Source organism: Aphelocoma coerulescens, chromosome 1 (genome assembly GCF_041296385.1).
Source record: "Aphelocoma coerulescens isolate FSJ_1873_10779 chromosome 1, UR_Acoe_1.0, whole genome shotgun sequence".
NCBI lineage: Eukaryota > Metazoa > Chordata > Aves > Passeriformes > Corvidae > Aphelocoma > Aphelocoma coerulescens.
Genome location: NC_091013.1, coordinates 83,273,446 through 83,295,308, shown reverse-complemented (window position 1 = coordinate 83,295,308; position 21,863 = coordinate 83,273,446). Strand labels below are relative to the sequence as shown.

Genomic DNA, 21,863 nt, shown 5'->3' with positions numbered 1-21,863 from the left:
TCAAATATTTGTTCATGTATATCTATTACTTTGTAAGTTTGAGTAAGCTAAGGAGGTTCCAAAAATCGGTTAAAATTTTGTTCATGTGTTAGAGTCCCTCTGAACTGACTCATTTGTCTTTTACATAGTGTTCTTCAAGAAACAATTCAATTTTCCTTCGCCACTGTTATGTCACAGCAATATATTGCACACTGCAATACTTGGTCTGATTATAGAACTCCCTTATCTCTCTACAAAATAAAGTGGAGGACAAGACAGCAACTATTGAGCTACAGTGTTGTAATTAATTTAGTGGATTAGGAGTTTATGATTAAGTTAACTGCATCTTATAGCAGGAAAAATATTTTTTAATGTTTTGCAGTTAAATTTAAATTAACTTGATATTTCATGTAATTCTAAGTTCCAAAAATTCCAAATGCAGCTAGTAGCAATCTAAACATTTCTGGAGCAAGAATCAAGTGTTTCCATGTTTCAAGATGCTCCAACAAAAAGCTGAACAGGAACTGGAAATGTGGCACAATAACTTTAGTAATAGATGTAGTTATAATGTAAATGTTACTGGTCAGTTACATTTCTGACTTGCAAAGTAATAGAAAAAGGTAGAAGAGATTGACACTTCAAGACCTCGTGACTGTGGTCACAGCAAATAGGATTTGGGAAACTCCATTCTAAGGTCAAACCATTCTGTTTCTAAATTGCTTGTAGAAACAATCTTTGTGGTTTAACTGCAGTATCTTCCCATCTCTTAAGTGTTTTTATAATCCTAAACCAATTATTTAAAAGGAGGGGGGAAATAACATAAGCAACAGGCTGAGCAAGTGAAAACTATTATGGGTTGTCAGTTCAAAGAAGGCTGATATGCAAGTGCATCATCTGGAGAATTTTCTGTTGATGGCTGATGTTGCAGTGTAATTCTTCCCTCCCCACTAACAGCTATTTATCAGCAGACAATATTCTTTATACATGTAAAACAAGATATTTTCTGTGTATCAAAGAATGCAAAAAAAAGTCTAAGGGAAACCACTGAAGGTTTCTGTGGTACACTCTGGTGGGTATAAAAGCCTGGTGATAGCACAATGCTGGAGTCAAACTTAGGACAAAACCAAAGTAATTTAAACAACACTGTTGTTTGGCAGATGCTGTCCTGCTGAAATGCCTCCCCAGTAATTAATGTTGATACCAAATCTTTCTCTTTGCCCAGCCTCTTCTGGGGAAAAATGGTATCTTGACTTGTATGCTCAGATGAAGAAAGGTAATTTAGGGTGCAATACGGTATCTTGGAGGAACAGTAGTCTTTGTTCCAATTTGAATGTTGCTTTCTACTTTGAGCATCTTCTGCCCAAGGAATGGTGTTTTGGATCATTTTCTTTCTGGTTTGGAGATTTTGTTGCAGGCCCAAAAGAGACTCAAAGGACTTCCATTTACAGAGTTTAAGTTGTAAAATATATTGACTTGCAGTGTAGTTATGTCAGCACCATCACAAAGTCCATTCCTAAACATATTCTAAGAAGCAGCAAAAAGTGTTGTTTCTTGAAGTTTTGTGTACAGTGATGGAATAATGTTCCGTAATGTTAACGGTATTATGTTTGAGGAAGCTTAAGCAGTTTTTTAAACAGAATGTTCCTTCCTATTTACTGGACTTCTTGTTGTACATTACTGAAAAGTCTTACTATGGAGAGACTTAAAGTGGAAATTCTGTTTTGTTAGCAAGAAGTTTGACTTCTGACAATTTCTGAAACAGGATCTGAAGAATCTTTTCACCCACTGCAATTAGAATATACTCTGAGTGATGACTGTCAGAATGCTGATCAGCCAGGGGATCTTGACACTGTGTCACAGAGATCTTTTGAACAAACCTGTGGAATTAAAAACAGAGGCAATGAGAACTGTATTTCACCTGCAAGTGAATATGAAGAGCTGTCAAGAAGTGTGGGATGTATTAACCTCCAGAGTTCAGTGGAAGATCTGCGGAATGAAAGTCTGATTCAACTGGAAGAGCAAAAATCGTTTTATCAACTAGATACCACACCAGTTACAATGGATGAAACTTTCCCTCAACAGTTATTAAAAGAGACTCTGTCTTCTGAAAAGTTACCTTTGGAGGCATTTGATAAGAAGAAACACGTGAAGCTTCCTGAAAAATCAGTTCATGTAGATGAAGTAAATAAAGCTGTGGAGCTGCATTCTCAGTGCAGTATGAATATAAAGGAGCCAGATCAAAGCTCTCCAGAAGGACAAGAATCTGTGAGGGTTCTCAGAGAAACCAACTTGGAAGACTCAGATGTCCACTTGCACACTGTTGTACAACAGAATAGTTCTTTACTGCAAAGACATGAAAAATATTCTCATCATGTGCCCAGAAGCTCATGTCATATTCCAGTCTGGGTGAGTAGAACAGATTTCCACAACCAGGGGTTTTGTTGTTGCATGAAGTTTTTTTTAGACCTTTGATTTCTGAAAGCTTGACAAATGTTGATTTTACAATTCTAGTTCCCGTTTCCTGGAGTTTTGCCCTACTCCTTCCTTCAGATCATAGCACTGAGATAATGAGCAGCAGTTTAAATGAGCTAAGTTCCCACAGTGGTTGGAGGAGCTGTAGCATCTCTACTGCATCTCCTTCTCTTAGCACCAAGGGATAGAGCTCATGCAGCTGGGTTCCATGGCATGGGTATCTCACTGGCCCCATTTAGAAGCCTGAAGGATGTAAATAAATTAACCAAAGCATAGGCAAACTTAAAGAAGTAGCACTGATGTAGCTTTAAAAAAAAGTTTGCCCTAGAACTAAGTAATTTAAACTTGAGGAGGGGGGGTGGTTTGTGGTTGTTTGATTGCTTTGGGTTGTTTGTTTAAGTTTTTTGAATTCTAATGTACAGGTGCTCTTCCTGTATTTCATTTACTGCTTGGGGCAGGTGTTCTTTCTTCTATATGTTAAATGACCCTCCTTTTTCTGACAACAGTTGTTGCTATTGCTGAAAATACTGGGGTTTTACTTTTTTTCCTTACTGGCGTCTTGATTAATTTATTTTGTAGGAGACTGAGTCAGGGTGTGGTATTATGGAAGAACCTGAGCTCACTCTAATAAGCTCCAATGACATCAGTATTGTAGAATCAGACACTGAACATCCTAACCAAGAGAAAATTAAGGATGCAATGGATAACCCAGCAGGTGTGGATCAGTCTGAATGTAATGTTTTTACTGAGGTGAGCATTATCTAATGTGATTCTGTTTTGAACTTAATATTAATCACAATAAGGAGAGGCCCTACTGTAGCAGTTAACCCACTGTTGCAAAACAAGAGATTGTTGGGTTCTCCAAGCTTTGTAATTGCTTTGGATCATCTTGGTTTGATCTTGTGTTTTCCAGACAGATGGAATAGGTCTTAAATTTGGGCTATTCCTTGGAATCACTACCTTGTCATATTGATGTAGATAGAGTTTGGGAAGACCTGCTACAAAAACCAAAACCATCTTGCTGGTGGTTTGCAAGACTGAATTGTGTCTTAATAGTTGGAAACTTGAATGAGAGAGAGGGTTAAAATGCAAACTACAAACTAAACAGGAAAAAAAGCAAAAACCCCTCACCTTGTGAGGATAGAGCCATACCATGCTGACAGAGCAGTTTGAGGTTTATGGGGAAGATGAATCAGCTCTTCATAACTGCCTTGCTCAATTAGCTTGTGGTGTTCTTTTTGCTGCTTGCTTAAATATAAAGCAAAGGCTGTAGATTGCAGAGGGGCTGGGCTGTAATGAGACAATAGTTTGGGTGCTGAAGCAGTGATGTAGAACCAAGTAATCTGAGTCTGTTAGATGAACAGATTAGATTAAATCATGCACTAATTGCAAGAGGCATCTAGACAATTCCTAAAAGTGTGTCTAAGGATGGGTCTTTATCAAGTAGCTGATACGTGGGTGAGGTGGAGGTTGGCAGCTGAAGGCTGTACTGCTGCAGTGGGTGTCACCTGCCTCTGGGAAAAGGGGGAAAAGACAGAGCAGGAAGAGAGTGATGGGAAGAACTGGAGAGAGCAGGAGGAAAGGAAAAGAAATTAGATTTGCAGACCTGTATTAAGAACAAGCAATTGAAATCTGGTGGGCAAAAAGTCTTTAATGTAGGTATTTTTATTTTTCTTTCTGGTTTTAAAATGTTTTTAGAAAACAGCTTTTTCATACTTACTACCAAAGTTCATTTCTGATTTTTCTTTGCATCAGGCGTAAAGGCAAAATAATGTCTTATATTTGCACTGGGTCTCTGCTAGTGGTACAGTAGTATACTGCTTCACTCAAATCTTTGGTATATTTTAAGCCTTTCCAATCACTGATCGTTTTGAAACAGGAGAGAGAATTTTTACCACTAGCTCCAGATGCAGATTATTCAGCATTCATAAGGCCTGTCAGTTCTCCCAAAGCCCAGAGTCCCAACGAGAGTGGCTGTCCATCACAGCAGACTGCAGGTAATTATGTGGTACTTCAAGATACTGAAGTTCAAAGTATTTTTTTTAGTATTAAAACCATCAATAAAATACACCTCTCATTTGGAAAACAGAGGTGCTTTTACTTAGGCAGGTGCATCCTCAGGCTTGGTCTGTAGTACCTTTGACGCAGGTTTAGTGTGTGCCATGTTGTCTCTTCCTGTGCCAGGTTCTGTCTCATGAAACTTCAGAATCTCTACATTACACTTGTTTTGTGTTGTAATTATTCAGTTTGAAAAATTCTGTGTTGTTTTCTGATTTGCTGTCATAGTTTATGCACCTTCACTTATTTCTCATTTCCTGTTAGTCTCCCAAGTCCTGTAGCCAAAGAATTACCCTTTTTTTTTTTTCCTATTCTGATGATAGTGTGGAACAGTAGTAAAATACTGACTTTTTTTTTTGTCCAAGATGAACTACAGTAACATGAAAGACAGGAATTCACAGAACTTAACTGTGTTAGGGACTTATCAGGTCTTCAGTATGTTTTGGGGCATCAAGATGCTTTTGATACAGTATCGGTCACAGCATTTGTCTGGGCAGACCTGCTGCCCATTAAATAGGTCTGAACTGCTGCCTGTTCTGCAGGATGCCTCATCATTCAATGCCATTCTCCTCATGCCATCTACAAAAGTGTTCAACTCAGCATTTTAGCAGTACCTTGAAATGCATGACTTATTGCTTGTTGTTAACAGTGAGAAATGTGGAGATTTTTCCTTTTCTTTCACAGTGATGCTTCTGGAATTTGCAGCTACCCCCGGAAGTTTACAAAAATCTTTTTTAAAAAGAAAGCAGGATTTCATCCAGGAATCTCTGAAAAGAGTAGAAGCAATAAAAAATAAGGAGAGAGAAAATGAAAAGCTGGAAGCAAGAAAGCTTCAAAGAGGAAAGTCTGAGAAGCTGAGAAGCAGACAGGAGTCTCCAGACTCTGGTAGGTTTATCTGGGGACAAGACACAGCATTAGGTATCCCTTCAATTGCTGTTTTATACTAAAGAATAGATTTAGTATTGGCTACATGTTTGCTATTTCAGACTGGGATATTCTTTGTTTCTTCAGGGAATCAGGGAGCTTTGTTTTCCCCCACTGTGTGGCTGCCTCTTCAGTGTAGTAAAGGCCCGTATGGGGGCTCCTCATAGTTCACCATCAGCCCACCTTTATCATCATAAAGTGCCTCTGCTTGTCACAGAACAGCCACGTTAAACAAACTGGTGCATCTCTAGTGCCTGGTACTGGGGACTTGGAGGTTGGCTGTGGAGAGCCAGGGATGGCCTAAAGCACAGGCAGCAGCCTCCTGAGAGAGACTGGGAGGATTTATTTTAACTCAGGATGCCATCTCCATTGTGTCCATTCTGCTAGCTTGGTTTGGTGTTTGTCATGTCATTTAAAAATCTCTGAAATCTCTCATGCTTTTGAGTTAGCTGAACTAAAGATTTAAACTTAAGGCATGTTTGGCTTCTTTTTTTTCCCTAGGAAAAAATGGTGCACTTGCCAATCAGTTGAAAAAAGTAGGAGAAGTGAAAGTATCTTCTCCAGAGGACAGGAAGGCTGCAGAGATTGAAATGCACCAGCGTACGGTCAGGTATTGCATGAACACAAGGGGGAGAAGTTTAATTAAACCCCAACAGAAGTAGTTAATCTGTGTCTTTACAAAGCTGCTGTCCATCTGTGCTCTTCCACCTGGAGATAGTGCAGCTTAACACTGAGCAGGTGGGAGAGGAGCCAGGTGTGTTTGATGCAGGCACCTGCTGGGAAATGCCCTTGCAGAGGTGGCACTGAGGAAGGTCACCCTGCTGGTGACACCCTGCTGGAGCAGCTGTGCCACTTAATCATTGACATGGGCTGAAATTTGCTGCCAAGTTCACATGTGCACTTGGGCACTTAGGAGCAGCAACATGCAGCAAGTGTGGCTCTCAGTGGGGATGGGGTTTGTTTGTTGCATCTGAAAAAGAATTTGAAGTGATTCTGGATTACTGGAGAGTGGAGTAATATTTTCCCAAGTGCTAGCAACTGAGCCAAGGCACAAGCTTGTTAACTTACTCCAATTTTGCTACTTCCTTCCTGCCCAGACACAGTGTTTTTTTTGTTTCCACAGACTTTATAATCAACTTGCAGAAGTAAAAATCAGAAATGAAGAAAAAACAAGGCAGGAAACTTATGCTAGAAACAGAGAAAAAGCTAAAGAGTTTCAAAAGGTAATAGTTTGCTACAGTGTTCTGTTGCCCCTTGGTCACATGATTTCAGAGTTTCCAGTTAGTCCTTGAGATGTAGTGGGAATGGAGCTCAAACGGAGACCCTCAAACCAGTCTCGTTGTTAAGCAATGCCATTGGTACATCCCATGTAAGAATTTCCTAATTTCTGTGTCAACACAACTGAGCTGAAGTTTTCTCTAAAAAGCCTCAAGCTAAATTTTTCCATCTGCCAGAAAGTCCAAGTGGCAATAGAACGTAAGCTCTTTATTACTCCAGACTTGACCAAATTTCTATTGTAAGGCAACATTTTGGGTAGTGTTTTTCAGGCTGCTTTGGCTACTCCAGGTATGGTGAGATTCTAGGTGTGCCCAAACTTAAAAGGTGCAAGAATCTTGTCTGGGTTTTGATGGCAGTTGCTGTGGAACAGGGTTGAACAAGAGGCCTGGACTTGTCAATTTGCCTATTCTCCTGCTGAGCCTCAGACAACTGAAAGGAAGGAAATGACTCCTGCGGGGGGGGGTCCAGGTTCAGTTCCTGCCTTTAGCCCTGACCACCTCACCTGCTTTGTGGTGGCATGAATTGCTGCTTGTTGCATTGCTTTACAGATCCCATAATTAACAGAAGAGAAAGAAGCACACCTTCCCCCCTGCCCTGTAATCCATGGCCTCTTTAAAGCAGGGGCAGGCACTGCCCTCACTGCTGTCCAGACCAGCACTGTCCACTCCTGAGGTCCAGCTTCCAGTACCACAGCTGTGGCCCCCAGCCCTGCTGCCTTTAGGGCAGTCACTTCAGCACTGTAGTCTCATGGTTTGTTTATTTGCAGAAAATGCTGGAAAAACTGCGAGCCAAGAAGACTTGGAAAGCACTATGACAGGCAAAGACTTGGGCAACAAGGACACAGTGGTATTGGTAAAATCCAGGCCACTGAATGATGCAGACTGAGTGGTGAATTGTGAAGCCACTTGGGAATCCTCAGCTTTAAGCTGCAGGAGAACAGTGAGTACCCCAAACCCCTGTAGTCCCCCGTTCACAGAGCTCACTATAGCAGCAGAGGGACTGTGCTGCTTTCAATGTTGTCTCAGACTGAGTTACTCGCCTGAAAGGCCTCTTATATGTTAATATTTTAAAGAGATACTAAGTTTTGTAATATACATGTATAAAACATTTTCAAATAAAGTTTTAAGATTATTTGAATCCTTGGGTAACAGAACATTTCTTTTGTAAAGCTGCAGTTTTTACCAGTTCTCTGCACTACATGATTTAAGGTAAGTGTGGGTTCCTGCCATCACAAGGTACATATAAAAGCACTTGCATGGAAGAAGAGAATAAAAATCTTACAGTTACTTCTTCCAAAGAGAGATTTTCTATCCATGTTTCCTGAGCTAATTACATACATCATCAGGACACTCAAAGCTCAACTTATGCTGTAAACTTAAGTTATTAACAGGTGCAGTACCAGGGGCATTTCATTAACACTTATCCTGGTTAAAATGCACCAACAAATCATGGAATAGTTGGGGTTGGAAGAGACCCTTAAAGGTCCCCTGGTCCAACCCCCCTGTGATGCTTCAGGCTCTGTAAACATCTCCCTAGAGCCTTCTCTGCTCCAGACTGAACCCCAACTGAGCCTCTTTTCACAGGAGATGCTCCAGGCCTGTGATCATTTTTGCAGCCTCCTCTAAATCTGCTCCAAGGGAGGTCTTAGAAAGCTGACTTTTGATTAATTAACTGTACTTTGCACTTGTGTTTTAAATTATTTCTTTCAGTCTGGTGCAGTTGCACATACTGCAGCAGCAAACTTGTTCCTCTCTCAGAATACCAAGGGGAAGAGAAAGGTTGCATTCTGCTACCAGCAAGTCACAGGTGATTGATCAGCTGCCATAATTTTCTCAACCCTCCTTGTTGGCTTCCCAGTGCAGCAACAGGAAATAGCCTTAGGCTGCAGCCCAGAGCCCCAAGTTTGATTTAAATGCTGTGACTTTCTGTACAGAAATAAATACCTGTCTGGGGCTTTGGTACAGCCAAGTTCAGTGACAGGGAAGTGAGGGAAAAGACCTGATAAAGCCACTTCCAGGCACTTCTATACACTCAGCTTAGCTGGGTCTTCTCTAACAGGCACCTACACCACAGCTGCCAGGAGGGCAAGAGGCAAGTAACACCATGCACTACTGCACTGTGCACAGCAGTAACAAGTTAAAATGAATGTTTAATTCTAAAAAAACGCAGTAATAAACACTTTAGAGAAGATTCTTTCTTCATTTGCAACAGCTGTGCAGTTCTTTGCAGCAGGCTTGCAGCAACATCACCAGGATCTGAAAGAGGAAAAACATCAGCACTTTTAAGCCAAAAAAAAAAAAAAAAGCCATTTTCCTAATATCCAGTCTAAACCTCCCTTGGCACAACTTCAGGTCATCTCCTCTCATCCTACTGCTTGTTACTTGGCAAACCAACCCCCACCTCACTGCAAGCTCCTTTCAGGTGGTTGTACAAAGCAAGAAAGTGCCCTGAGCCTTCTTTTCTCCAGGCTAAACACCCCCAGCTCCCTCAGCTGCTCCTCATCAGAGCTCCAGACCCTTCCCTGGACACAAAAGTAGCAACTGGGCTGCAAGACTGCTCAAACCACAACTGTAGCAACCCTGTTCTCCCATGTCCCATGCTGCAAATTCTCACTTCAGAATGGAACTGAGTAGCCTCTCCTCTACATCAGCATCACAAAACCCCAAAGGCAGCAGAATAAGGCCCTTTTTCAGCCCAGGAGGCCAAACTACACGAGGTGTTTATCTCCTCACAAATAGACCATAGCACACATGGAGTGTCCACGGCATCCTGCAGAGGATTTCTATATGTGGTCACCGCGTTAAGAGCTGCTGGTTTTTCGGCCATGCAAACCCTCTTTGAAGTGACCTTAAATTTCCTTACAGTACCAGCCTTTTTGTAAGTGCCCTTACCATCACAGTCACTGGTAGCTCCCACGTGGTGTTTCTCTGACACACAGCAAATTTGGTAGCAGACTCTAGGAGTTAAAGAGTCAGGTTTGGTTAGTACAGGGCAAAAGTCAACACTGGGTGGTAAATGCATGGAGCAGCCTGTCTCCCTTTTTTGCTTCTGTTCCAAAGAACCACCCTCTCAGCAGGAGCCCTGGAATCCAATCTACAAATATTCCAACTGGAACTTTTACTCCTCTGTAGCTTAAGGGCCCAAGGATACAGCCACATCCCTACACCTCAGCAGGAACTTGCTCTTAACAGCAGAAGGGAATATTGTGTCCTTGGCCTGTGTTAAAGCTTTATTCCCAGCAGACTTGGTGCCACATCATGTGGCAACACAGGAGTCTGGTGGATTTGCTTTATGGTCATGTCCACAGCTCACCAGAAACAGGAACATCCCAGCAGCCTTGGTAATGACCAGACAGTCCTCTCACTGCTCATATGGGACTTCACTCAATGAGCCAGCTCCCATCCTTTCCACTGAAGGACCAATCAATCCTGCCAATATGAAAGCCAAGTTGTGAGCAAGCCTAAAATATGGCACAAGCTCCAAGCACTGAGGAATTCCTCACAACCAACAGCAGTCTCATTAAGACACCAGTACTACAAATGGCTGCACAACTGTGACAGCTGTTTAAAGTATGTATGCACACACAAGAATGACGCACAGATGAGTAATCTGCTAAGATACTGCCAAGATCTGCAGTGATCACTACCCAGTCATCTCTGCTACTACATAACCATTTCTGCACTTTATTATACAACAGTTTAGGGAAGTTTTGATGATTAGAGTGATACAAAGGTAATACATAAACTGTGAAGTAGTATTTAACTAGTAACTCAATACTTACCTGTCAAAGAGGTTGCTCCCATGTTTTAACTCAGGGCAGTTCACTTCGTCCTGTTAGAAAGAAGAAATTGAATGCACTTGCTGAGTTCCAGAGGCCAGTATCCAGTTTTCACATGGATAATTAAAATGAAGACAAATGAAAACATCTATTTTCATTTTTTTACATGAAAACAGAAAGCAAGTACACTTAAATCCCTGAAGAGGTTAAAGACTGTTTCAGCGAAAATACCAGGTTTAACAGACACAGCTGGAGGAAAACCAAGGATGCCAAATGCTGCACTGCAGTAGCACTGCTTTTTGAACATCCCACCGGGAGAAGGCTGCTGGGTACAGGTACTGTAACACTGCAACAGCTACAGACCTTCAAAACCACAACAGCTCATTTTACACTCAAGCTTCTTGCATGCACCAGGGAGTGTCAGGGAGTAAGAGGTAATCTCCACTCCACAAAACTGCCATGCAGCTGAGAGAGAGAAGGAAATAAAATCTTTAACAGCAGCTTCAGAATTCTCCTATGTGAAGATTTATACTTCTACAGTATTTTGCTTGTTTTTACTTTAAACTCTTCATTCTACAGAAAAGAATCCAGGAATTTCAACAGTATAGAAGTAAACTGGCTGAGCTGCTCAGAAATTAAATCCCATATTTGAAGATATAACCCAAATATTGCTGCTCAGTATGAAACTGTGGAGCATCTCTCAATACAAAATTACAGCAAGTTTATGAAGTTACTTCAAGACAGACATCACAGTGTGGTCTGTTCTTACTTACAGCCACTGAAACAAGAAATAATAATCACTCCATTATTAAAAGGAGAATAGACCATTTCAAGCCGTCCAGAAAACAAGAAGCAAAAGAACAGTGTTACAAGTAAGGTACCTACACAAAAACCTGGGCAAAAGACTAAGTTGAGCCCATGTAATTCAGAATGTCAGTTGCACCTGAAGTCCCAGAACACACTGACTTTTGACTCTTACCAAGCTCTTCCACTTGAATCACTTTTTTGTTTTGTACCCAAGCACATTACACCTAAAGGAGTACACCTAAAGGAGAATACTGGGCATCACTGCAGTTCGTGGGACCCTACACTAAATTTGTCTTGCAGTTTTATCCCACAGAGCTAACAGGTAGTTCAGTGGGTAAAGCCAAACCACAAGTTTATTCTGTGAGGCGTTTCCAACGACACGAACCTACAGAAAAGATCCTATCGGGATAGACCTCAACAATTCTGGTACTATAACACAAGAGATGAATAAAAATCAAGCGGACTGGAAAGGTATCTGGTACATATCTCACTAAGTGTCATTTTGCATTGTTTCAAGACATTTTGGGGAAGAAGGAAGGTAAATGATACACTACGCACCTCCTTCGTACTAGCAAGTTTTTAATTACAAGTTACCCGATCAGCAAACATCAAAGAGAATTAACTACAAAACTGTGCAGAATCCTCCCTATAAAATTCCAACCAAGTGTAACTGACTGGTCAAAGCAAAACTATCAGTTTAAGCAGTTAACCTGTTCACCTTGGTTTTGACTGAGGGATTTATATGAACATTCTGTGGGCAAATTGAAGTCACAATAAATTTTTCCCATAACAGAATGAATGATACTTTAAGATATAGTAGTGTAATGTTGAAAACAGTCCCTGAAACCTTCACAAATTAGTAAGCTTGTTCTGAGAGACTTCTGGCCACTGAAAACCAGAGCCCCTTAGTCATTAAGGTATAGGTAGAACTTCAGATGTCACACTAACCCTCGAAGAGGCTTCAGGCTTCTGTGAAATGGCATCCTGCATTTCTTCCTTCGCCTTCTTCTACGTACCCGCCACTTGAAAAAAACAAGTAGTGTTACAAACCAGCATGTATGTGCACACAAATCAGCAGAACCTACAACAGTACTGAGTAGATTTGTTCAGAAAGGCTCTTCTCACTCACTCTCTTCAGAGCAGTTGAACATTTTGCCAATCATCACAACAATTTTCTCACAGCATTCTCAAGTTTGGAGAAGAAGAGCTCTCATGTTTTCCAAACCAACACTGCATTTTCTCAGTAAGAAATGAGCAGCAGAAATGAGCTCATCAAGTTAAAGACAGGCAACAGCCAAGGGTAAAAAAAAAACAGTGACACAAACTTACCAAGATGTTAGTTCAGACTGGACTTCAGGTACACTTCCTAAAATAAAGTAAATTGTTGCATCTAAGTAATACTTTCAAGTTTCCTCAGTATTTTAGCAGTCCATCAAGACTTGGGAGCTTTTATCTCAGTATGAAGCCAGAGAGACAGTAGTCCAGTTACACCGGCTGAATGCTGATGACACAACAAAGCATTTCATTTGCAATTCAACCACAGCCCAATTTATCACACAATTACCAACAAGGTTTATCTGTAATTTAAGAAATCAGAGCACTATGGCACAGAAAGTACAAGGGGTTACCTCACAAAGAAAACATGGAGGACACCATCTTAAGACAGCTTGAAATTATGCTCTTGATAAACCATCTACAAGAATTCAGCACTGCAAGTATTTTTCCTCTACCTGCTAATTCTACTTCTTTTAGTACACAGGATGCAGAATTGCAGCACATCAACTCAAGCTTATCCTTAGATTTCATAGTAGCTGCATTTTTAAGTATGTTTGCAGAATTGTCCCACTAAGTGAACTTGTTACAGGTCTCATTGTCACCACTGCAATTAACTTTACAGCGAGGAAAGCAGAACCTGTTACTCTTCTAGCCACGTTTTCCAATTCAGACACACAGCAGGTTGTGTCTACTTGCTGAACAACGAGGCATGAAAACTCCACAGCGTCTGTAGAATAGCTTGGTTTTTTTATCCTAGCCAGGTAACTGTGGATTTGTGTTTCAAAATAGAATACTTTTTCTTTTTTTGTCAAAAGGCAACCAAAAAGTTAAGACTTGGGCTTTTGTCTTCATACAACAACCTCCACCTAGGAAAAACCCCAACTGTTTCTTTAATACTTACACTTAAGTAGGCTTTTCAATCTGTTCCACACATCACAGGAATGCCCCTTTAAGAAAAAACCATTTTGGAACAATGTCACAAATTTAACTATACTTTTATCCCATAACAGTTGAACAGTTTTTTTATGTTATATTTGTTAAGTTTTGCACTAAGAAACACTAAGTCTACTTGTTTCAACAGAAATACCAAGTTTAACCAGCACATCTGCATGAAAACCAACGATGCCAGCTGTTGAAATACTGTAGCACTGCTTTTTGAACACCCCATCAGAAAGACACTGCTGGGTGCAGATACCATCCAGTGCACAAATTAGCCTGATTGCTTGCTGTGGGAATAGCACTAGACTGAAGAAATCCAGTAGTCTTATGCCAAAGTCAGAAGAAACACAAAGCTTACCTCTTTTGCTACCATGTTGCCCAGAAGTCCACTGAAGTAAGGGATCTGTGAATCAGGACAGCCAACAGCCCTAAGAATTCAAGAGATTCCTCAACAAGTTACAACTGCTGCTGCTGCAGTGCGAGTGTGCTCATCTGCAAAGAAAGATACAACCAAACTACACTTCTGAAAATGTGGAACACCAAACTCTAGATTGATCAGTATTTGAATCAATTAATGAATGCTGTTTGAGGCCATGCAAATATTGTCCCTTCATACAAGTAACACAACTAATACATTCATCAGCTGTGGGTTGCAAAAGAAGGGTTTTTTTCTAAGCACTAGGTTCCAGGTTTTTTGTCTACAGCAAAAGACAAAACCTGATCAAGTGCTGGAACAAACTGAACACATTCATTTTTTTACTATTTTTGAACCAGCATTTGAAGCCACTTAACAATTGACTGTATACTTACTGTTAGTAGTAATGGAAGCTGACAGTTTCCATGCTTTCCAATTTTAGGGACAGGTAGCTTGAACCAAGGTAAGTGTGTGAGGAGCTCAGAATCACACACACTCTCCTCAGAACAACTTAACACTGTGTTGACCTGACGTGCTTCCTAGTGCAGTTCTCCACCCAGAGCAATGGCCAAGTAAGACATCTGTCCCTATCCTGCTACTCAAGAATGCTTTTGTGAAGTTTCACTACTTGCCCACCCTCAGCTCAGTGTTTCCCATGTTAAAGGGGTTTTCTTACACTGTATCCTTACAAGGTGCTTTTTTCCATGCTATTTCCTACACTGTCTTAGGCCATGCAAACTTGGTAACATCCTACAGTAAGAAGCTTTCCCAGCCACGTACGTCCAAGACTACCAGCTGCTCTCGGCTGTCCCTCTTGTTCTTGCAGGGAATATGAATTAAGATGGAATTTTACCCCAGGGAAACTACCAGAAGCAGAAGCTGTATGATACACCCTGGTACAGAAAGTATGGGAAGCACCACCCAGAGACTAAGGGGACAGTAGTACCTCAACATCTTCAGCAGAGAAAATTCCAGGCAGTGTTGTCCAAACCAAATCAGATCAAGCTGCCCTGCAGTATTCACCATCAGGTAAAACCAATGTATTTCTATGAATAACTTCAACAAAAACTGCACTTAAGAGATATTCAAGAAAAAGTTTTTGGTTTTGTTCAAAGAGTGGCTACAGGTTCTGATTTTGGTCAAACTGATGAAACGTATGTGGCACTGAACTCAGTACCTTGGAAGCTTCACACACACAAACTCCTGAGCTGTGGAGCACTGTAATGTATTCATTTAAACTATGAAGCACTGGTTTTTTCAAAACCTTTTGTGAATCAATGCAGAAAAAGCTACCTGAAAGAAACAAAACTGAAACCCAAGAAAACAGCTTACCTTGTGCAACAAGAAAACCAAGAGGTATTTCATCTTCCAAAAGCAACAAACTAGAAGGGGAAGAAAGGCAAAGGGATAAGAAATGTCATATATGGTCAAACAACTGAAGATTCCCGAAATCAAAGCTAGATTTTAACAATCAATATAACAGCTGTAATAAGCCTGATTTCCTGTGTATTTATTCAGTTCTAATCAGAATTGAAATTTAGTTCATTTCTGAGTCACTCAGCAGTTGAACAGCAAAATTCATCACATGAAACTGCAGAAATGAGCAGGATTCCACACACCCCTCACTATGCCCTACCAAGCAAGAACGCCACTCCTAGATCCAGGATGAGTCTTTCAAGCCATTGACTATTTCTCAGGTAGATGCCTAAAAGAGTTACATGTAGCCATTAATTCTGGACCAATTCTAGTTGTGATCTTTAAATACTGAAGAGTAGTTTTTGCAGTTCTAGAGCCTTTAAGTTGCATTTGGGAAACTTCTTTTACAAAGGTTTGGGACCTTAATTCAAGCATGTAAATTACACAGCTTGACTTGCTCTCAATACCAAGCACCTACTGCAAATCTCCTCAGACTGTCACCTGCATTTGAAGGAAAATAAACCAGCAGATAAATCATTTTTCTTACAAGGTGCTTGTTCAGCAGAGATTGCTTTTACCTGCTGAGCAGCTGTCAGTTAGCTGCTGACAGCAATTTGGTTAAGAGTATCGGAGTGAGGCTGTGAGGTTTAAAATCTTTGTTTTTAAATCTTGCTGATTCGCAAGTGAACTTTTTAAACATTTATTTTCTCAGCTACAACAGCTGCAGTAGGACTTGGTGGTATCCAGACCACTTCTAAACACTAGCCATGTTTCCTACTGACTAAAACACCTTTGAGAAAGGTGTTTGCAGTTGGGGCAATGCCTGGTAAGTACTGTTAATAAAAGGCTTTTGTCTTCTGCTAAGCCATGTTCACATCAGAACCCATTATGGACAGAAGAGGACAAGAGAGAAAAAAGAATTTTCAACCCAAGAGTCACTATGCTGCTACAATTATTTTTAAAATACCTTACAACTTCAGATTATTGTATTAGATTCAGGAGCAGAGAATTAATTTTCTGAGAAGTTATTCCATGTGGAATAGACAACCTCAATCATACAAAACTGATTTTATCATTCAAATGCATTAAACCACATTTTGCAATAGACTTTTGTCAAAGTTGACCAACCACTTTTGCACTTTCTTGTTGGCACTTGACTTGCATTAAGCTTCAATTTTATCTTCAACCCTTTAACTTTTGAAGTACTTCAAACCTGCACCTCTAAGACAGAAAAACAATCTCTCAAGGACCACCCCCAAAGAAGTCAGCTATGAAAGAAAGGCATCTGAACTGCCTTTTTAACTTGAGCATACAGATGTATGCATGCCAACACCTACTTTTCTATACTGTGCTCCTGTTCTGTTACAATTTTTGGAACTTGTTTTTCTATTTTTAATTATGTAAACTCTATGATCCACTGCTAAAGAGAAGTCAAGTTGCAGGTGCCAGAATTTCACAAAGATCATCAGCCACTGAGCCAGGGATATTCTACTCTTGATAGAGAATAGCACAGAAGACATTTAAGAGCTTAGCAAGAGGACAGGTTATACTTTTTGTAACTGTCTTGGGCACGAGCCCAATACACTCACAGTAAGCCAAATGTGTCTAGGCAGCTTGGTGGAGAGCTCAACACTGACTGCAGACCAATGTTTCAAGCCAAGTAGGCCCATGAAAGAGGTTTCTGAAGAACAACCACTGCCACCTCATTTGTCCATCTGTGGTTCACCGAGGTGAGCCTTGCAGAGGCACCGACTTCTCCCCAGCACAGTCTTCTTCATCCACTATTTCAATCACTTCAGTTGGTTTTGCACATTTTCTTCCTGGCTTTGATTTTTTCTTACTGGGAATTGTGCTGCTTAGAATAAAAGAGCTGTTCTCCTAAGAAAAGGGAAGACAGGAATAGTCACATGTCTAGTTTTGAGATACTTAACATGTAAGATTTCAGTAGTAAATTTGCAGAGTTTAAGAACTCTACAGAGAACTGCAGAATTTCTGTACATTTCAGCATTATATCAAAGAGAAGAGTGTGGACTATCAACCTCTTCTCCTGCATTAAGAGATTAAAATTCACAGGGATCACAGAGTTAAGTCTGGATCTAAGCTCAAGAGCTAAATACTGAAAACATTATCTACTAATTATCTACTACTTCTTTGACTTCAGAAAAGAAAGGCTGAAGTGTTTCAGAAGTTAAGGAGTGTTTACTTACCACTACTCTGGCATCAAGTTGCTCCTGAGTATCAGAATTCAAGCTGTCCTCATCATCACTAAAATAAAAAACCAAATCAAGCTGTATACTTTTACAGTATCTTAAAATGTGTAAACTACAAGCCATTAACTGAACAGTAGCTGAAAGACAGCACTGTACCTTTACACAGTCTGTCAGGCTTTCTAGTTTTAAGGTTATGACTATATTTACAACAGCAAGTATTCTTGCTGATTTACTGGTCTTTTTATTGCACTAAGCTAATTGCTTGACCCTAAAGACCAAAGATGACACTTTGGTTTTTAATAATGTAAAAAGGAATTAAAAACTATCCTTTAGTCTTTGTTATAGAACACTGTACTTCATTTGGGATAACTACAGAGGAGTGAATTTCAGGAAATACCTTATTTAAATTTCTACCACATAATTTTAATCAGACAGTACAAATCACAAGAACAATTACTAGTCTTCAGATTAAAAATACCTCCTTCTGTGAGAACTTTCAAGTCAAGCATTTACAAACACAGCATCCCAAATGGCAGAGTGCTTTGTTCCCAAAATAAACAATGCTTTCATAGGTTAAAAGGACAGGAGAACAACTGAATTTGATACACACACATTTAAGTTAGTTAAGAACAAAAGAGCAAGTAAAGATGAACTTACTCTGTCTCCTGAATAGGGGAAATGGGGCCTTCATCATCTAAATATTTGTGTTTCCGTAACACCATGCACTCTTTTTCTAAGTCTTCACTGGCCTGAAGAGCTTTTAAAGCTTTTTTAAGATGATCTTCATATTTAAGCACTTCAATATACTTGAAATATCCCTTTGCAGCTGCTTGCTGTAGAAAAAAATACTCAGGTAAGATCTTTAAAGGTACCACTATAAATCATTTATATTATGAACTGAATTGTAATATCATATCAACTCCCATATATATATTCCTGCTGTGTCTGTCTTAAAATGTATTAAACACACAACATCAAGTGTCCCGTTTAGCAGAAGTAAAACCTCTTTTGTTATTTCATTCTAGCACATCAGGTAGAACCACAACATATCCCATTTCAATTCACAATTTTTAGACTAAGAAAAATAATATATTTATCCCACAGAACGGAGGACTTACCTCATAGCCAAGAACCATCTTTAAGGGAATATGTTTCTCCCCATAATGTTTTTCGACAAAAGGGAATTGAAAACCTCTGTCTAGAAGCCTCCTCTTCTGCTCCTGAGGCGAGGCCGTCAGTGGGGGCCTCCCTGTGGGCATCTGTGTGCTCTCATACTTTTTCTTTTTCTTGCTCTTCCCTGCATGAACTTTGTATTTTCGGTGTGCAGCTGCTTTGAACTTCCTTCCCCTGAAGTGATAGGCAAAAATGGCCTTCAAATTGAGCTTTGACTTCTGCTGCTTGGAAACGTCCAATGATTTTCCTGGGCTTTGGAGAGACAGAGAAGAATCTGAGGAGCTTTCATTGTCAGATACTCCTGTAACAGATTCAGCTTGTTTCCTCGAAGATTGAGATCTCCTTTTTTGCTCTGAAGGTGCAATGGAGCACTCAGGATGAGCAGCAGGGACATCACTGAAGAAGAAAAAAAGTATTTACTTTCAAAAGAAGGTACATTTCTATGATACATGACACAGGTTCTCCACAGGAAAAATTCTAAGCTAGAGATAAAAACTCACATTTCTGAATCACTACTAATCAGTAAAACCTCAGCTGAAGCTGCTGCTGATTTACATGTGCTGTTAAGACGATCTGAAGACTCCCCAGAAGCAGCCCTCTTCTGCCTTGACCGCGAATGCTCTGTTCCTGCATTCATTTGCCATGAATACACCTCAGATGGCTCCTTCTGCTGATGGCTGATCAGCTCTTGGGCATCAGGGTAATCAGAGCCAGAAGCCTGGGATTCTTCTGTATCAGCCATGTTTCAGTTTGCCCTAAAAAGCAATGAAAATTCAAGCAGCTTAGAAAGATTTTTACATTAATCAGGTAACAAACTTTCCTCTACTCCAATCCTAATTGCAGGGTAAACTTACAGGAACAATCTTGAGCAAACCTGAGCAGAGATTTTCCTATGAACCATGCATGACCAGTTACATTCTTCACACTAACAATTAAGTTACAGCCACTTATTTAAAGATATTCACAGCATAACTGAGGTCAGAAAATGTTTTTTTAGAGCTCTTTTTGTTCAACGCCTGCCCAAAGGAAGGCAAACATCAGTGGTGCAACAGAGACTTGTTCAGAGATGAATTCTGGACATTTTAACCCTCTCCCTACTAGGGGTAAGTTTTGCTCCAAATGAGCACACATACAAGTAGTCAATGGCTTCTTACACTTGTAAAGATACTACAGTTTTAAGTCATACATAAATACGCATTTCACTGTGGTTTAAAGCCTTGAAATTAATCCAAGGCAGTGTCTTCATGAGAAGCAATGCCATCTTTCCTCTGTTCTTTTGTGAGCTGTTAAGATACCTAAAATCTCCTATTTTTAACAATCCATCACCCATTTGTTCACTGGTTATCAATCATCAGAGAGCAGCCCCAAAACTAAAATGTTAATTTTCATTTGAATCTGCAACACAACACAGTCCAGCCCTACAGTGGCCCAAGTCTATACTGGAACATACAGCCAAGGAACCTGGTTTTCCTCTGTAATAGCCTAAAGTTATTTTACCTTGTCAATTTGTTTACTAGCCCTGTATATCTGCATCTTTCTAATTTTACTGTGCTTTTTAGAGTTTTACAAACTCATCATCATACCTATTCATATTTCAAACGTAATTACACACAGTTCAGCATCTGAAGACTCTATAGCAGATCTAATGTCCTCACATAACCTGCAGCAGATCATCCTGAGGGCACGTGCATGTCAACCAAAGAATCAGGCCCAGCCAGCATGAATTGAGGAAAGGCAGGTCCCAACCAACACACCTGATCTCCTTCCATGACCAGGTCTCCCACTTAGTGGATGAGGCAAAGGCCGTGGATGTTGTCTGCCTGGACTTTAGTAAAGCTTTGGACACCATTTCTCACAGCCTTCTCCTGGAGAAACTGGCTGCTCATGGCTTGGATGGGTGCACTGCTCATTGCCTGAAAAACTGGATGGATGGCTGGGCCCTGAGAGCAGTGCTGAATGAAGTTACATCCAACTGGCCTTAAGTGATGTTCCCCAGGGACCAGTGCTGGGGCCAGTCCTGTTGAGGGTCTTCACTGACAACCTAAATGAGGGGATTAAGTGCACCCTCCCTCAGTTTGCCGTTGCAGGGAAGTGCTGATCTAATGGAAGGCAGGAAGGCCCTGCAGAGGGATCTGGACAGGCTGGATTGATGGACTGAAGCCAGCTGTCTGAGGTTCAACAAGGCCAAGTGCTGGGTCCTGTCCTTGGGTCACAACAACCCCAGGCAGTGCTACGGGCTGGGGCAGGGGCTGGGAAGCTGATGGAAAAGGCCCTGGGGGTGCTGGTGACAGCAGCTGAACACGATCCAGCGTGTGCCCAGGTGGCCAAGAAGGCCAATGGCATCCTGGCCTGTGTCAGCAATAGTGTGGCCAGCAGGACCAGGGCAGTGATTGTCCCCCTGTACTGGGCAACAACTGGGCAACTGATGAGGCAACACCTCGCATCCTGTGTTTAGTACTGGGCCCCCCACGACAAGAAAGACACTTATGTGCCAGTTACGCTATGCCTTATGTGGGCGCACTGCTAACACTGGTTCACCCGCGGCCTGACAAACATAAAGCCCAGAAACAAAACAGTGGAACGCCTGAGTAAGGACGGAGGCAGCAATACCACTCTGACCACACAGACCCTGACTGGTACTCACAGTTCACAGCTCAGCATCCTTCGCGGCCTCTAGCCCAGCTCCGTCCTGGAGCGCTGGCACAGCACGGAGATCCCTTAGGAAAGAAAAACAATCATCTAAACTTGCTGAAGAACCTGACCAAAAGGCGCCGGGCACACCGCTCGCCCCCTCGCCAAGCTCGGCTGCCAGCAGCACGCTGCGGCTGCCGACACGGGAAGGCCTTTCGAACGCGGGTACCCACCGAGTCACCACGGGCCGGGGACAGCCCGCTGGCACCGCTCCCGCGGAGCCCCTCACCGACAGCCGCCACACGCCCCGGTCCTCAGGGCAGGACTCAACACCGCCAGGAGTGTCCCCCCACACGCGAGTCCCTCGGTCCCAGCTCCCGGCAGCGCGGATGGCGGCGGATCCGCCCGTCCTGACCGACCTGCGCGCCCCTCCCGCCGCCCCGCCGCAAAGGGCGCGTAATGGCGGCCCCGCGGCTTAAATAGCGCCGGGCGCTCGCGAGAGGCGCGC

At 41.5% G+C, this 21,863-nt stretch overlaps 2 protein-coding genes and 8 non-coding genes across 19 annotated transcripts in view; 1 reads left to right on the top strand and 9 right to left on the bottom strand.

The window, feature by feature from the left end:
- The window catches only part of CEP295 (centrosomal protein 295), a 43,603-nt gene extending 35,755 nt beyond the window's left edge, over positions 1-7,848 (top strand). For 6 of the 7 annotated variants that reach the window (XM_069015393.1, XM_069015402.1, XM_069015383.1 and 3 more), the window contains 7 exons: positions 1,742-2,385; positions 3,031-3,201; positions 4,331-4,448; positions 5,194-5,394; positions 5,935-6,043; positions 6,557-6,656; positions 7,478-7,848. In XM_069015393.1, coding sequence (XP_068871494.1) covers positions 1,742-2,385; positions 3,031-3,201; positions 4,331-4,448; positions 5,194-5,394; positions 5,935-6,043; positions 6,557-6,656; positions 7,478-7,525 — 1,391 coding nt within the window. In that variant the 3' untranslated portion in view covers positions 7,526-7,848. Of the gene's footprint in view, positions 1-1,741; positions 2,386-3,030; positions 3,202-4,330; positions 4,449-5,193; positions 5,395-5,934; positions 6,044-6,556; positions 6,657-7,477 lie in introns of those variants that run through there. The other variant, XM_069015421.1, reaches the window with a different exon arrangement.
- Positions 7,849-8,840: 992 nt separating this feature from the next.
- TAF1D (TATA-box binding protein associated factor, RNA polymerase I subunit D) lies at positions 8,841-21,790 on the bottom strand. 4 transcript variants are annotated; one of them, XM_069015441.1, is made up of 16 exons: positions 21,589-21,790; positions 21,369-21,441; positions 19,225-19,479; positions 18,670-19,120; positions 18,209-18,384; positions 17,549-17,606; positions 16,931-17,219; positions 15,258-15,307; positions 13,869-14,002; positions 13,473-13,518; positions 12,626-12,662; positions 12,245-12,318; positions 10,493-10,542; positions 10,024-10,139; positions 9,603-9,667; positions 8,841-8,966 (listed from the first exon to the last, which is right to left on the bottom strand). In XM_069015441.1, the coding sequence occupies exons 3-7, from the start codon at positions 19,464-19,466 to the stop codon at positions 17,064-17,066; spliced, it is 1,083 nt and encodes a 360-aa protein (XP_068871542.1). In that variant the 5' UTR covers positions 19,467-19,479; positions 21,369-21,441; positions 21,589-21,790; the 3' UTR covers positions 8,841-8,966; positions 9,603-9,667; positions 10,024-10,139; positions 10,493-10,542; positions 12,245-12,318; positions 12,626-12,662; positions 13,473-13,518; positions 13,869-14,002; positions 15,258-15,307; positions 16,931-17,063. The 4 variants fall into 4 exon arrangements, with proteins under 4 accessions (XP_068871542.1, XP_068871562.1, XP_068871552.1 ...); XM_069015461.1 differs by lacking the exon at positions 9,603-9,667; XM_069015451.1 differs by lacking the exon at positions 10,024-10,139.
- LOC138120228 (small nucleolar RNA SNORA25) lies at positions 9,431-9,560 on the bottom strand. Its single transcript, XR_011155788.1, has one exon. It is a non-coding gene; the product is annotated as a small nucleolar RNA SNORA25 (small nucleolar RNA).
- Positions 10,701-10,840, bottom strand: LOC138120223 (small nucleolar RNA SNORA8). The gene has a single exon (XR_011155787.1). It is a non-coding gene; the product is annotated as a small nucleolar RNA SNORA8 (small nucleolar RNA).
- On the bottom strand, positions 11,584-11,715 carry LOC138120247 (small nucleolar RNA SNORA18). The gene has a single exon (XR_011155792.1). It is a non-coding gene; the product is annotated as a small nucleolar RNA SNORA18 (small nucleolar RNA).
- On the bottom strand, positions 12,397-12,469 carry LOC138120216 (small nucleolar RNA Z40). Its single transcript, XR_011155784.1, has one exon. It is a non-coding gene; the product is annotated as a small nucleolar RNA Z40 (small nucleolar RNA).
- On the bottom strand, positions 13,150-13,281 carry LOC138120232 (small nucleolar RNA SNORA1). Its single transcript, XR_011155789.1, has one exon. It is a non-coding gene; the product is annotated as a small nucleolar RNA SNORA1 (small nucleolar RNA).
- LOC138120220 (small nucleolar RNA SNORA8) lies at positions 13,639-13,777 on the bottom strand. The gene has a single exon (XR_011155786.1). It is a non-coding gene; the product is annotated as a small nucleolar RNA SNORA8 (small nucleolar RNA).
- LOC138120265 (small nucleolar RNA SNORA40) lies at positions 14,112-14,240 on the bottom strand. Its single transcript, XR_011155798.1, has one exon. It is a non-coding gene; the product is annotated as a small nucleolar RNA SNORA40 (small nucleolar RNA).
- Positions 15,445-15,516, bottom strand: LOC138120276 (small nucleolar RNA SNORD5). The gene has a single exon (XR_011155801.1). It is a non-coding gene; the product is annotated as a small nucleolar RNA SNORD5 (small nucleolar RNA).
- Positions 21,791-21,863: the final 73 nt, after the last annotated feature.

Coding starts and splice junctions, on each gene's coding strand:
- TAF1D (XM_069015441.1), bottom strand. CDS start 19,466: ATGGCTGATACAGAAGAATCCCAGGCTTCTGGCTCTGATTACCCTGAT. Junction 17,607..18,208: donor TCCCCTATTCAGGAGACAGA/GTAAGTTCATCT, acceptor TTTTTATTTTAG/TGATGATGAGGACAGCTTGA. Junction 17,220..17,548: donor AACTTGATGCCAGAGTAGTG/GTAAGTAAACAC, acceptor CCCTTTTCTTAG/GAGAACAGCTCTTTTATTCT.